At 38.4% G+C, this 13,896-nt stretch overlaps 1 protein-coding gene across 1 annotated transcript in view; it reads right to left on the bottom strand.

The window, feature by feature from the left end:
- ush2a (Usher syndrome 2A (autosomal recessive, mild)) overlaps window positions 1–13,896 on the bottom strand; it is a 271,031-nt gene that overhangs the window by 157,072 nt on the left and 100,063 nt on the right. The window contains exons 37-43 of the mRNA XM_059348990.1: window positions 13,207–13,287; window positions 10,683–10,871; window positions 8,171–8,311; window positions 6,605–6,680; window positions 6,218–6,303; window positions 4,982–5,141; window positions 81–243 (exon numbers count right to left, since the gene is read on the bottom strand). Of these exons, the coding sequence (XP_059204973.1) occupies window positions 81–243; window positions 4,982–5,141; window positions 6,218–6,303; window positions 6,605–6,680; window positions 8,171–8,311; window positions 10,683–10,871; window positions 13,207–13,287 (896 nt within the window). The remainder of the gene's footprint in view (window positions 1–80; window positions 244–4,981; window positions 5,142–6,217; window positions 6,304–6,604; window positions 6,681–8,170; window positions 8,312–10,682; window positions 10,872–13,206; window positions 13,288–13,896) is intronic.

Below are 13,896 nucleotides of genomic sequence, written 5' to 3' on the forward strand. Positions count from 1 at the left end.
ACATACACACACACATACACAATAATGTGTTTATGAATGTGACAATGCAAATCAAAAAGATGAGAGAGTAAAAGACTCACAGCGACTGTGATGGTGTAAGCTGTTCCAGGGGTTAGGTTACGGAGTGTGTGGTCTTCAAAAAGTTCTGAGCTGTTATAGGCCAGCACAGGCGCGTCACCATCATGTGACAGGAAGATGGAATAGAACTCCAAAGCGCCATTTACCTGAGAGGGACGTGACCACCTGCAGAGGGAGAGAGGAATCAGCAGAGACAGAAATAAGGAAATGCATTTACACCAGTGCTTTACTTGACTCGACTTCCAGATTTTATGGACCAACACATTACTTTAATATCTCATTTTACCTTTACTGCATTTCAGAGAGAAACATTTACTTTTTGTTCCATTATTAGTAATACAGCTGCATTGTCATGTTCATTTACAGATTAAAATACAACAAGAGATGTTTCATATTTTTAGGCCAAAAAAATCGTTAAAAAAAATTGCAGCATATTTTTTTCTGTTTAACTACAGCCTTACTACCATAGTACTCTATTGCTAGATAAAAGAGCCACGCCGCTACTTTAGTTGATATATTTGTTCAATATTGTTAATTGCGGCTGAAATCACGTAACAATTATAATAGACATTTAAACTTTTTTTTACATTTATTTTTGTACTATTGTATATATTCCAAAAATAGCAATCAATTATCTTTAAACAAGGAGAGCTGTATGTTAAAATATTCAAGATTTTGTGTCTATATAAATTGTTTAAATTAGATAGTAAATAGTTTCTGTGTCTGCCTATGTGTGAGTTTGTGCACACATGTGCTTCTATCATTGTCTTTCCTTCAGCAAGTAGATGGAAATACAATGCAGAGAGCTAAGATTTCTTAGACACTACAGACAAGTGTGTATACTCTCTACACAGTTTCCTTTGTCAGATAGAGGTGTCTCCTTTTCTATATTTAGAACAGGAAGGTCATCCCCAACAGAGAGGGAGAGGGAGAGAACAAGAGACAGTATTTATAAATAGAACCATGTCGACTATCCGTTACAAAATGTGAAACAGAGGGCAATCTGGACCTAAGACCTTAGCTGTACATACCTAACTGCAAAGAACAATATTAAGTTCTACACTGTTGTCGAATTGATTAATACTACTTTGTTTAAAAAAGTATTCTTATACGGGATCTAACGAGCTGCTGAATGTGTCTTGGAGATCAACATTTATCCAGGTCTTTTCAAATGTGATGTGATTTGTACCCGTTGATGATGTTGGAGAGTATTGCGTGGCAATATTATATCAATTCATTGCCGACAAGTATCGATATTTAGTGCTTCAATGGCCGGCAGGCTGTCTGTATTTTCACCGTTTTTTTTCTTTTGTCTGAGGCCTTAGTCGGCTCACTTTAAGAAATATACTGGAGACACTGGTATCATATGAAACTAGAAGATCTAAGGAATATATAGGCACCACACACACGCCATTACCCTCTCAGACCCTGGGTACCTTCATATCACTCCTTCTCCATCCTCTCACTTACCCTCTATCCATGGTTTAAGTATGCAGATATTGTGTGTGTGTGTGTGTGTGTGTGTGTGTGTGTTTTTTACAGTCATCTTTAGGATGTGAGTGCACGTATGAGTGGATCTGTGCCCTACTGCGGTATGTCAGGATAACGTATCGAGAAGTTGTCAAAATAACGCTGCAATGTTAGGCTTTTTTTATGTTTCATTAAAAAAAATTCAGAGCAGCGATGCTTAAAGTTGATATCAGTTAAGTTCAATTTGACTGAATACCTTGTTGGTTAGTCTGTGGGTTAGACTCATTGTGGAGAAATAAAAAGACTCAAGTGAGATGAATAGACAAGAGTATTTTCTCTTATTTGACAAAACAATTATTGACTGAATTTAATTTTGTGGACATAAAATGCAGTCAAACAGTTTAATCGTAATATATTGTATCGCAATACTCACTATATCACATAATGCTTAAATTGACAATAATATAGTATCGGGACTCAAGTATCGGGATAAAATAATATTGTGGGGCCTCTGCTGATTCCCATCTCTATTGGAGTGATACTCAAGCTACAATAAAATAATTGAATGTCACTGTTGTGCAGTCATGAGAAAACCACTTTTCTTAAGGAGCAGGGTTATGTATTTCATGTCATTCTACCTTTGTAAAAAGCAGTGCTGTACTAATAATATATTGAAATAAATACATTATGTAAAACACTGGATATACATAAAGTGTGCGTTTTGCAAGGGATGGACCTTGATGCACTTTTCACATCATACATAATCCAAAGTATTTGATAGTGTTCCTAAGATTTTGAGAATAACACAAGTAAATAATTCCTAAATAAAGCAGCATACTGATTTTTTTTAAAACCCCTGAGAGTACCCCAGCCCTCCTGGTAGGTTAGCAGAGGGAGGCCATTTTAAAAAGTGATGGATTCCTTTCTTGGTTCCTCCCATTAGAAGCCAGTTTTTGAATGACTGATGAGTGTGTGTTAGCACACAATTAGCCACTGTGGCTAATCTATCACATTTATTATAAGATTTATATGCTGTCGATTGGCAGTGTGATGTATGTCCACTTTTGAAAAACTAAATCAAAGGGGAGTTGTAATAATCTGTATCATAATTCATTGCGGTAATGGTTTTAGGAAAGCATTGGTTTTAAAATTGTTTTATGAAAGTAGTGTGAAACAGACGGGAGCTTTCTCAGCATGTTAAATTGAAAACCATGAGCTTGAGATGCAATAGGTTCGAATTTAACATGTCATGTGTCCCATTAGGTTTAATATTTATTTGTGAATGTGTACTTGTATCACAGTGTGGGTATGTTTGTGTGGTGTCTGCCTGTGTGTGTATGAATGTGTTTGTGTCAGGTGAGGTCAGGGAATAAATCTGCTGATATTGTTTTGTACGCATCCTGCAGTCTACCTCAACCTTTCTCACAGTTTCTCACCCTCACACTCTCCTACACACACACGTACACGCATGAATATAAAAAAAACACTATCTCACTTTCCTTTTAAACATTTCTTATATTTCCCTCCGTTCTTTTCCATTAATAATCACAATCTATCTTCCTCTCTCTCTCTGTTGTCCAATTTCTCTTTTTTCCACTTATCTTTTTTGCTCTCTCTCTCTCTCTCTCTCTCTCTCTCTCTCTCTCTCTCTCTCTCTCTCTCTCTCTCTCTTTCTCAGCTTTTCTCACAGACACAATAGAGAGGTATTGACCAAGTATGATCTCTCAACCTCTGCCTATTACCAATGTGCTAACAAGGCAATACTTAGCCTTCCCACACCTGGTGAATATATAAAAGAAACACATTTTAATGGCTAAGGCTATGATACATATCCCTGCTCAGCAGACAGGACTACTCTCATGGATGATGTATTACATCTAGTTATTTGTTGTTCTTCCTGTCAACCTTCCATAGACTACAGATACAAAAAAAAAAGCTTGGTTGCATTGTATCGTATAACAGACCTCTTTCATGTAACATTTGAACATTTAGTTTTTCAGTCTTAAAGTTTTTACAGTTTACTTCTACATGTTGATGCCTCTTTCAGCATTGTTGTGAGAGACATTTTTCCTAACTGTTCCCATTTCTTCCAAACACAGATTGCATCTCTTTAAAACACATTAAATTTAGAGGAAAAATAAAGGCATTAACTATTTTTTATCTTTTCAAATAAACAAATTTAGGGGACAAAAAGTTTATGAAAGAGGGCCAACCATTAAATGCATCTTTGTCCCTAAACCGCTCCTACAGGCAGATATGCTTGTGTGTATGTGTAGATGTGTACTGTTTATCCGAGATCATCACATCTCAACCACACGCACTAGCCATTACCCTCTCTGCCTTCATATTACTCCTTCACCATCCTCTCACTTACCCTCTATTCATTGTTTAAGTATGTGGATATTCCTGTGTGTGTGTGTGTGTGTGTGTGTGTGTGTGAGTGCACGTATGAGTGGCTCTGTGCCCTCCTGCAGTGAGTCCCACTGTAAGTGACAGTCAGGACACTAATGGCTTTCACACAGATTGACTCTTCTACACTCGCACACAAAAACCAGGAACATTTGCACATTGGCATGATGTAAAAAGTGCAGAGATCTATCTCCCTCTGTCCCCTCCCTCAAAAGGCGAAAGGTCAAGAGTAGAAGAGTATTCTGCATGGTAAACACAACTGCAGATCACTAGCTCAGTCTCAGCCTGTCTCTTTGTCTGCTACATAGACACAACATACGAAATACAATGAAAAGCTATATTATTCCTTGAATTAATTTTGTTCTTCCCCTGTATTTTTTAGTGATGCTGGAACAGTGAACATACATTTTTGTACTCATCTGTGAGTAAAATTATTTATTAATTATTTATTCTAAGGTGTGTTTTGGTGCTTAACATGATTTCAATGCTGCACAATTGCGGATCTGGTAAATAGGAGAAGCGAGAAGTTTTTTGCAGCATTTGAGTGCATATGAGTAAATACATGGATAACCTGTGTAATTGAGGAGGACCACTGCTGAAAGTCCCTGTGTAAAAAAGCAAAGTGTACACGTGTTGTTAACCCCCCTATGCAGGCATTTCTTACTATCTGATTACTTTAAATACCAGGAAAATACTGTACCATTGACTTTGGACCAGGTTTTTGTTTGTCAATTGTGCAAATGCTTTCTGCTGCCTCAAGACAGCAATGTGCCAACAATGCACCTGACCTCACTTTATTTTAAGACCAACACACTCATGAATGCAGAGATAGACAAAAGTACATTTGATACTTACACAACGTGGGTGTTGTGAGTTAAAATGACAGTTGCGTCAGTCTGAAACTTATAATGACCTGTAGAATATTGCTGTGAACCACTTTTTGCTGGGTTTAAGTTGGACCCTGAATGTATACAGCATGCACACATTCTGTTTTAGTCAGAGTCATACATGTGTGTGCACTTACTCCACCAGAATAGTCCGTGAGTCAAGCAAGGTAAGAGTTGGTGCATGGAGAGGCCCCGGAGGAAGCTGAGAGGTCAGCATAGTAACTTGTGAACTGTTGGTGCAGCCCACTGAAGTGCAAGCACTTAGTACCAATACATGAGTGGAGTAGATGGCAAGACCTGAAACACATCAAGAAACAGTAAGAGGCATACAAATAAATATTAACAAAATGATGCCTAAACTCTATGACTCAAAAACCTTGAATTACATCCTAAACCTAAGTTCTCTAACTTGAGGAGATTCAACTCTCATTAAACCCACCAAATGTCAGTCCCCGTTTTTACAAAAGCATTCATCAGTGTGCACACATCTCTCCTTTTAGCTGTTTTTCTTAATCATTGTTTCTCTTTCAGTGTCCATCTTTGCCTCAAAACTGTTCTCCATCTGTCTCACTGTGGCAATCTCGCTCTCTATAACACAATCTACTTTTGCACATACTGTATAATTACTACGTCCATAATCCCTCCAATCACTATGAACATCAGACACTCTGCATTATTAACCCAGCATGGATGATATGTGCTCTCATGCATTCATTAACTTACAAAAACACACACATACACAGTTGGGCAGTATGATGTTTTGCTAACCATGTGTATGTATGTGTGTGAAATCAAAAGTGATAATCTATTCTGCTCATATAAAATGCCATATAGGATTACTCTCTTGTGTTGTGACTCTGTGTACATCCTTGCATACGTACCCCTGTATGTCTGCATATGTTCCATTCAGAGTGTGCCTTGAGTGTGCGCGTGTGTCTCAGTGTGTGTATCTATTCACATCCCGGTGCAGCACTCTAGTCTCAGCAGTGTGACATGTGTTTCATACCTTCTTTAAGTCTATTTAATGAAAGCTTTCAAAGCAAATTGTGTGTATGCATGTGTGCCAATGTTTAGTGTTCTTTGTTTCTCTGCTGCTTCATTTTCACGTGTGTGTGTGTGTGTGTTTAGCGCTCTTTTTCAAAGTGCTATTCCCTTGGTAAAGACTGAGATGCTCTTTCCTCTTTCAAATGCTAATCCCCCACTCCATTTTGCTTTCCTTCACTTTTCCTCTTCTCTTTACACTAAGGCCCCATATCTCTCCACACACACACACACACACACACACACACACACACACACACAGACAGACAGACAGACAGACAGACACACAGACACACAGACACACACACACACACACACACACTCTTCTTTACCAGTGATGTTGTGTTGTCGGTCTGTGCCACTGTAGACCATTTGGTTGTTGTGATAGAGGAGGTACTTTGTAATGTCTCCATTAGGCCTTGAATTGGAACAAAAAAGTTATTATTATTGTAATCTTATTATATATAAGTTATACTATTTTGATATTAAACTATCTGTTGTGTAAAATTAGTGCATCTTTAGTCAAGGTAGGTTTGATTTACTTAAATACATATACTCACTTGATTGATTATTTTTCCAAATAGGTTGAAACATTTATAACAACATGCCCTTTAGTGAAGGCTTATGACAGAGGATCAGCTTTCTGTACTTACTTATTTAGCAACTAACAACAAGCTTCCACATAAGCAAAATTCCACTGACTGTGTATTGTGAATTACCTTGCTGGAGGTTCCCAGGTAATATAGATGGCTGTGGGAGATGAAACTGCAGCTGGAGGAGAGACAGCATCTGGAGCTGAAATTGTAAGAAAATCTTAATATTAGTCTGTAAGTAGTAGGTTACCTCAAATATACTGGCAAGAACTAGGAAAGTACACCCAAAGTGAAGATCTCCACCAGGTGTGTCTCCCTGCCCCCTCCAAAAAAAAAGAAGAGTTGAATCTCACTTTGTGCTTTGTGAGACATTACAGATACCAATTTCAGAGGGGAACAATTAATATTGCTGAAGATGTAAAAACATTTTGAGCTGGAATGGAAATAGATCTTATTTATTAATGCATTGTCTATTGATGACGATGCAAATATACTCAGATGGCTTTCGTAAACAAAGAACTTTGCCAATGGATATTTAAGATTGTTATAAATTATAGAAAATGTACATTTTCAAAACCAATTATAGAAATGATAACATATATACATATATATATATATATATATATATATATATATATATATATATACATATATATATATATATGTGTGTGTGTATTTACAATTAAATGTTCAATATAGAATATTATGTTAATATTAAACAGGAGAAACAGTCATTAACTTGAAAATGAAAATTCCAACATATAATGAATATTGCAATATTTACTACAATAAAGGCATATACCTTACAATGGAACACTAGATGGTGAGTCACACTTATTGAAGATAACATTCAATTGCATCAGATAGTACAGACTTTAAACATTATGTTTAAATGATAAAAATATTTATTTCATTTCATTTAATTGATGCTAGAAATTGACACAGCTTCGGACTACTGTTCAAAACATTGCAGAGACTGGAAAAGAACATTTTATGATGATTTTATGTTCCTTGATCTAGTGAAGAAGGTGAAACAAATGTGCCTGTGCTCACAGAAAAGTAAGAAATAAATGTGTCTACATGAGGTTTTGTGGGTTTGAAAAATAGTCTTTGTCAAAACAGAGTTATAAATAACTTCTTTGGTTCATGGTTCAGTATCTTAACTCTGCGCTCAGTGAGAATCAATACAGTAATCTGTTTTTTTTCCCTTTTACTTCAGATTGATTTTTGCTGTCTCTGCACTGACCCCTGCCGTCACATTATCTCCCCAACAAGGCCAGTTAGTCCAACACAGATTAATGTAGCAACTAACATATGAAGAAAAATCTTTCTTTTCCTCTTCCACTTGTTCTTTTCTTATATACGTAATCTTCCTGCCATGACCTCCCTGATAAGAAAAACGTTACTTTGTACGATCTGCCTTTCACTCAGTTTCAATGTGCTTTATTCTATTATCAATTTGTGTCTACTTCTTCTTTTCATTTCATTCTGATTTGTCCCTCTGCCTATGTGTGTCCAGATGCAGAAACAGTCTTAAATGAATGCGACTGATGAGGGATGGATAAAGACAGAGGTTCTGTGTATATATATATATATATATGATTATATATATCTAGATACACATACATATACTGTGTGTGTGTGTGTGTGTGTGTGTGTGTGTGTGTGTGTGTTTGTGCTTCACTGCTGTACCTTCCTGCGGGGTTGTAAGTCTCGATCTCAAATCATTATCATCCCCATTGTCATTATGAAGACTCTCAGTGCAGCCAACAGCACTACAGGCACTTACAGTGATAATGTATCGAGTGGATGGAGTGAGACCCGGCAGCACACCTGGAGAGGACAAGAGCATGAACATGTCAAACAGGGAGCAAGGCAGAAAAAACAGGCAGAGGTAATCATGTTCAAAGACTAACTCTGAAAGACAACCTATCCAACTACCAGTCAGACTGCGGAAGCCTCATATTAGCTTAAGCTGAACTTTAGAGTGCATTTCTTCAATGTACATACAAGCACGTGAGTACTGTTTTGAGACAAAAAATGTGAAAACTATCCATTAACATCAATCCTGCCGTACCTAGCTAAATGCATTTTACTGTCTCCATTTTAAGAACCTGTTGTTACTAATGTATGTATCAATCTTCTTCAACAGTGCAATTTAAATGCTTTCCTTGTGTCTCTGTGCCACTGTTGCTAAGCAAACTTGCGGGGTTTGGCACAGAAGGAGAGTCTATTCTAATTGTAAAGCTTCAGTTGTCTCTCTCTGATGTTTTTCGTCCTAGCCGTATGCCCTCTCCACTCCTTTCCTTATTTCTTAAGTCACTCTTTTACATCCCCTCTCTTCTCTTCCACCCCCTCCAAACCTCCTCACCCTCTGTGTCCGCTCACCCTCTACTTGTCTCTTTTCTTTCTCTCTCTGTTACCCATGTCTTTTAATTCAATTAGGGGCCAGGGCCCCACTCGGCTGCCATTACACCCTCATTTGCTTTCTGTGTTTTTTAGCCGTTGGTGTAATTCTGCAGTCAGGTGTCGAGGCCATCATAAATTAACAAGAAGCCTTATCACGGTGGACTTAATGTCTGGCAAAGAGAGAGGGAGGGAATGGGGGAGCACTGACAGAGACACTGAGAAAGACGGAGACAGAGAGCTCATCTTCATATTTGCCTGGAGACATGGTGGAGTGGATGAGAGGAGGGACGAATAGCAGCAGCGGACGCAGACATCATCATCATCATAAAAGATGAAGTGAGGAAAGATCGAAAAGTGAGCAACAGAGAGAGAGAGAGAAAAGGAGCGATGCCAGGGTATGACATCATTGGGGTAGTCCTGAGTGTCTCGTTCCAAATGGAGACAGTCTCCTAAAGCTGGGGACTTGCCAAGGAGACATTAACAGGGTTGCCTGGGACAGTGTATGTGTGTGTCTTTGTATGGAAGAAAGAAGGAAAGTGAGTGAAAAAGGCAGTGTGAATGTGTTTTCACTCAGGGCCAAAATGGCCTCACAGGTCTCACTAGATAGTGGAAGGAAACCAGCTACAGTAAGTTAACAAGACACCAGTTGAAAGTAAAGTTAAATTTATCAGATTTATAAGATTATCCATGTTTCACATGATGTTACCTGGCTTTTACTGAGCAAAACCCAGGTTTGTTCTTTTATTCAGTCTGTAGGGACCCTCAAACATTTAATAGCAACATTTGTTAAGTAGCTCAACTGAATGTATATACAGTATTTAACATATGAAAACAAAGTTTTATGGTCTTCGCTTAGTCACTTGATGATTTTAGTGTTGTCACAACAATGAAATTCATTAAAGGGTGCCCTTGGGTATTTGGATAGAAGACAAGCTTTTATTTAATAAACATATTGCTAATCTATTTAGAAAGCTCAAACTTTAGATTGGCTTTTATTTTGGAAATTAATCTTATTTTACTTGTGGAAAAAAAACTTGTGGAAGCAACTTTTTCTGTCTGTTATTGATTATGGTGACATGCTCAATATGCAGATTAGGAGTTAAACTGCGCTTACATGAGGAATGACGGGTCTGTCTGGTGCTCTTAGGATACGGCGATCTTTATGATCTGAAGCAATGGATAACATTGACCACTCAGACAACAGCATTGGTATATTTTTATGCATAAAAATATTGTTTAATTTTAATATGTTGTGATTTTGAATGCCTTCAACGGCAGCTGGATTCTCATGATATTACGAGATCACGCAAAAATCCCCAAATCAATTATTATGCAAATCAGGGCTTCAAGTTTTGTTATTGTGTCCGCACTACCACCCCCTCTGCCCTCAAAATCCTGTTATAGAAGCTCCAGCATAGAAGCTATTGGCAGCAACATGTTTGTGACAACACAGAGGTGACTGTTCACCCAAAACAACAATGGCGGTTTCTACAGAGAAAAGCGTACATGCTGAAATAGCATTGAGTGGTTTCTGCATGAATGTTGTGTAACACTGATACAGATGGTTCATCCAATCAGCTGCCAGGTATTTTTTGAAAGTGTTTGCCCTTTTCCATAGTGTTCTACGACGCCTTCTCATATGATTCTGTGTAACAGACCATGTGGCAGCGTCAGGATAACTTTTTGCAAAAGAGATTTTTGTTTTCTGTGGTATTTCCCGATATCATATCAATAAATAAATATGTACTGCAGGTAAAAAAAAATTCAAACTAACAACGGTTTGTGTGTGTTTTACCTGTGAAGTTTCCATTAGCCAGGTAAACGGCTTTGATAGGAGGTACTTCTGGCTGATCTCTATTGTAGGCCTTCAGCTCATATCTGTCAATCAGCCCTCTGACGTCTCCATTGGGTGGCACCCAGCTCACCTTGGCACTAAAGCCATTCAAGCTCTGCACTGTGGTCGGAGGTGGTACTGACTCAAGCACTATAGAGAAAGAGAGAGAGAAAGAGAGACAGAGAGAGAGAAAGAGAGAGAGAGACAGAGAGAGAGAGAGAGAGAGAGAGGCAAAATGAGTCAAGATGAGAGGAGACTGTGCAGTGTAGAACTGTGGATCCGAACAGGGAAAAAGATAAATAACTCTAAGTAGCAGAATAAATAAATACATAAAAACAACCACATACTACAATTAAACCAAGCAATACATAATAAAGCAAGTAAGAGAATCAAAGACAAAAGAAAAGAAAGATACGAGAGAGAAAAGAGGCTTGGCAGAACTAACGTAAAACAGACATTGCAAATAAAAGCAGAAATAGAAAATATAAAGAAGAAAAAGCAAAACAACAGGTCGAGAGAACATGAGGTTAAAGAAAAAGCAACCCCCATCTCTCTGTGTTTTAATAGGCCCAGTAAATCATACCTCACCATTAGCATAAATAGTATTTATGAGAGTAGTAACTTTTTCAGCACTGATTTAATACAGCCAGCCATTCATTCTGGGCTATATTTCAGAGCAATCAGCCTCCCTCCTTCTCTGTAGCACTCCCCTTCTTTTTCTCTCCGACACCCTCAGCAGTTCAGGATGGTCCCGCTCCTCTCCCCCATTCCTCTCTTCTTCTATGTCTATCTCACTCCTCACAACCTCTTTCATTTTCTGTTTGACTGTTTCCATCCATCCTTCCATCTTCCTTTGCATCTGTCCCCGTTTGAGCTCAGAAATAGGTTGTAAATGCTTACAAATTCATGAACCATCTACCTCCTTAATCTCTCTCATTCCAGTCTGCTGGGCTTTTTGGTTTTGCGCAGGAATGTACAGTATATTAAGACATAAAATAGTGCACAACTAAGAAGCTACATCATGCTCTATTGCCTGCAACCTTTTTGTTTTTCTTCTGTTAGTCATTAACATCTGTTTTGCCTTTTTTTTCTCACCGTCCTTCTCCACTTCAGCTATTCTTACAACTCCCAGTTTATATTAGTACTCCTGCTTTCATTACCAAGCCCCCAGGAACAATGCGGAGCTGTGAAGCCATTTTGACATAAAGGCCAAACCATGGAATTACAACTTCTGTCCGTCATGTAACGCCAAAAAATACTTTGTTCCATACAATCACATTGAGAGAGAGACATCTGTAAATCAGGGGCCACATTTATTTCTTATTACACCAACTTCCTAGTATGTACACTGGAATAACACTGAAATAAATCCCTATGTCCTACAAGTTGTAAAGTTACAAAGAGCTAAATTCAGAGTTATTTTCCTTCCTCTGTTCTTTTGAATGAAAGGGCAAAAGGAAGCGCTATAGTGCTAAATAATTTTATAGAAGTCAATTTTTTTCGCCACTGAGCAACTTCAACTGATATTGAAAAGGGCCTTGCCTCCAATATTGTATCCAGTTCTCTTTATAAATCCATGTTCAGTACACACTTACCTTGCGTCTTTTCTTTATCTCCTCCCACTCCTTCCCTTCTTGTCCTCTATCGTTCTCTTTTTCCCTCAGTCCTTGAGGTTTTTAGCATTTCCTCCCTCACTCTCCTTTATTCCTCTCCCTGGTCATAGCATGGTATACTGAGACCTACCAGTGTATCGTTCACCACTAACGAGCAGCTTTATATTACACAAGGGACCACACAGGCCATTCTGGGTTAACAGCCTTTTACTGGGATGCCCTTTATAGAGGCTTTATCAATCTCTCATACCGTCAGGCACATGTAATATCACTGGCTTTGGATAAGTCTCACATACTGTACAACAAAGGTGTGGTTTTACATTCAATATATCTTAAGAACAAAGGAAAACACTATAGAGCAAAGTCAACATGAGGGAATATTTACTCCTTGTCAACCAAGTTGCAACCCATCAGGGCAAAGTCGTACATTTGTTGGTGACTTTGTTAATAAAATGCTAACTCAAAGAAAGAATACCCAGCCACAGACACACACACACACACACACACACACACACACACACACACACACACACACAGACACACAAACACACACACACACACACACACACACACACACACACACACACACACACAGATAGATGCCAGAGGCTTTGCACTGCTTAAGGGCCTTATCATTCCCTGATACTATTAGAGTGTAACAGATAGAGGTTAGATAGAAACAAAGATACTGTAGCAGATATTACGTACAATGTGTACTCCGCCTTTGTACTGCAATTATACTTGTGGAGACATGCATAAGTGTCAATAGGTGTAACTGTTGTGATATCATCATATCTGGCTGTAAATTTACTGGTCTGATAATATACAGAAATGCACACCAACTACTGCCAGAAAGATGAGAGACATTTTACCTTTACTTTGGCTGCGTCCCCTCTGCCAAGGTCCTGTTGCCCAACCTCCTGCAGCCAAGGCCACAAACCTGTACAAGTACTCTTGAAAAGTGTGTTTTTGCAGATAGGAGGAAGGGTTTGGGGTGCACAAGGGACAGGGGAGAAACAGATTGCTTACACGAAGAGAAAATACAGTAGTGTTCAAAATAACAGCAGTCCAATGTGACTAACCAGATTAATCCAAGTTTTTAGTATATTTTTTATTGCTACATGGCAAACAAGGTACCAGTAGGTGCAGTAGATTCTCAGAAAACCAACAAGACCCAGCATTCATGATATGCACGCTCTTAAGGCACACTCTTAAGGCTGCAATTGGGCAATTAGTTGACAGAAGAAAGCGATTGCACTATTGTCAGAAGTCAATTGCGCAGTATATTCCTGCTATTTAAAGGGGCATTAGTTACATAGCAAGATGCCTACATAGGGTTAAAAACATTTGTGCTTGTTACACACACAGTGACAAGCTTTTGTTTCTCCCTCTCCTGACATGACTTTTTCCCCAGATTATGTGCCACTTAACTAGCAAAAGTGGAGTTGGACTTAAATTAACTTGTGCCATGCACTTTAGACCATGCGCTAACAATTGTTTGAATCTGGCCAGTAATGTTGGTTTATGATTAAATCATAGAACTGTCAAGTGCATCTTTTTGA

Source organism: Centropristis striata, chromosome 2 (genome assembly GCF_030273125.1).
Source record: "Centropristis striata isolate RG_2023a ecotype Rhode Island chromosome 2, C.striata_1.0, whole genome shotgun sequence".
Lineage (NCBI taxonomy): Eukaryota > Metazoa > Chordata > Actinopteri > Perciformes > Serranidae > Centropristis > Centropristis striata.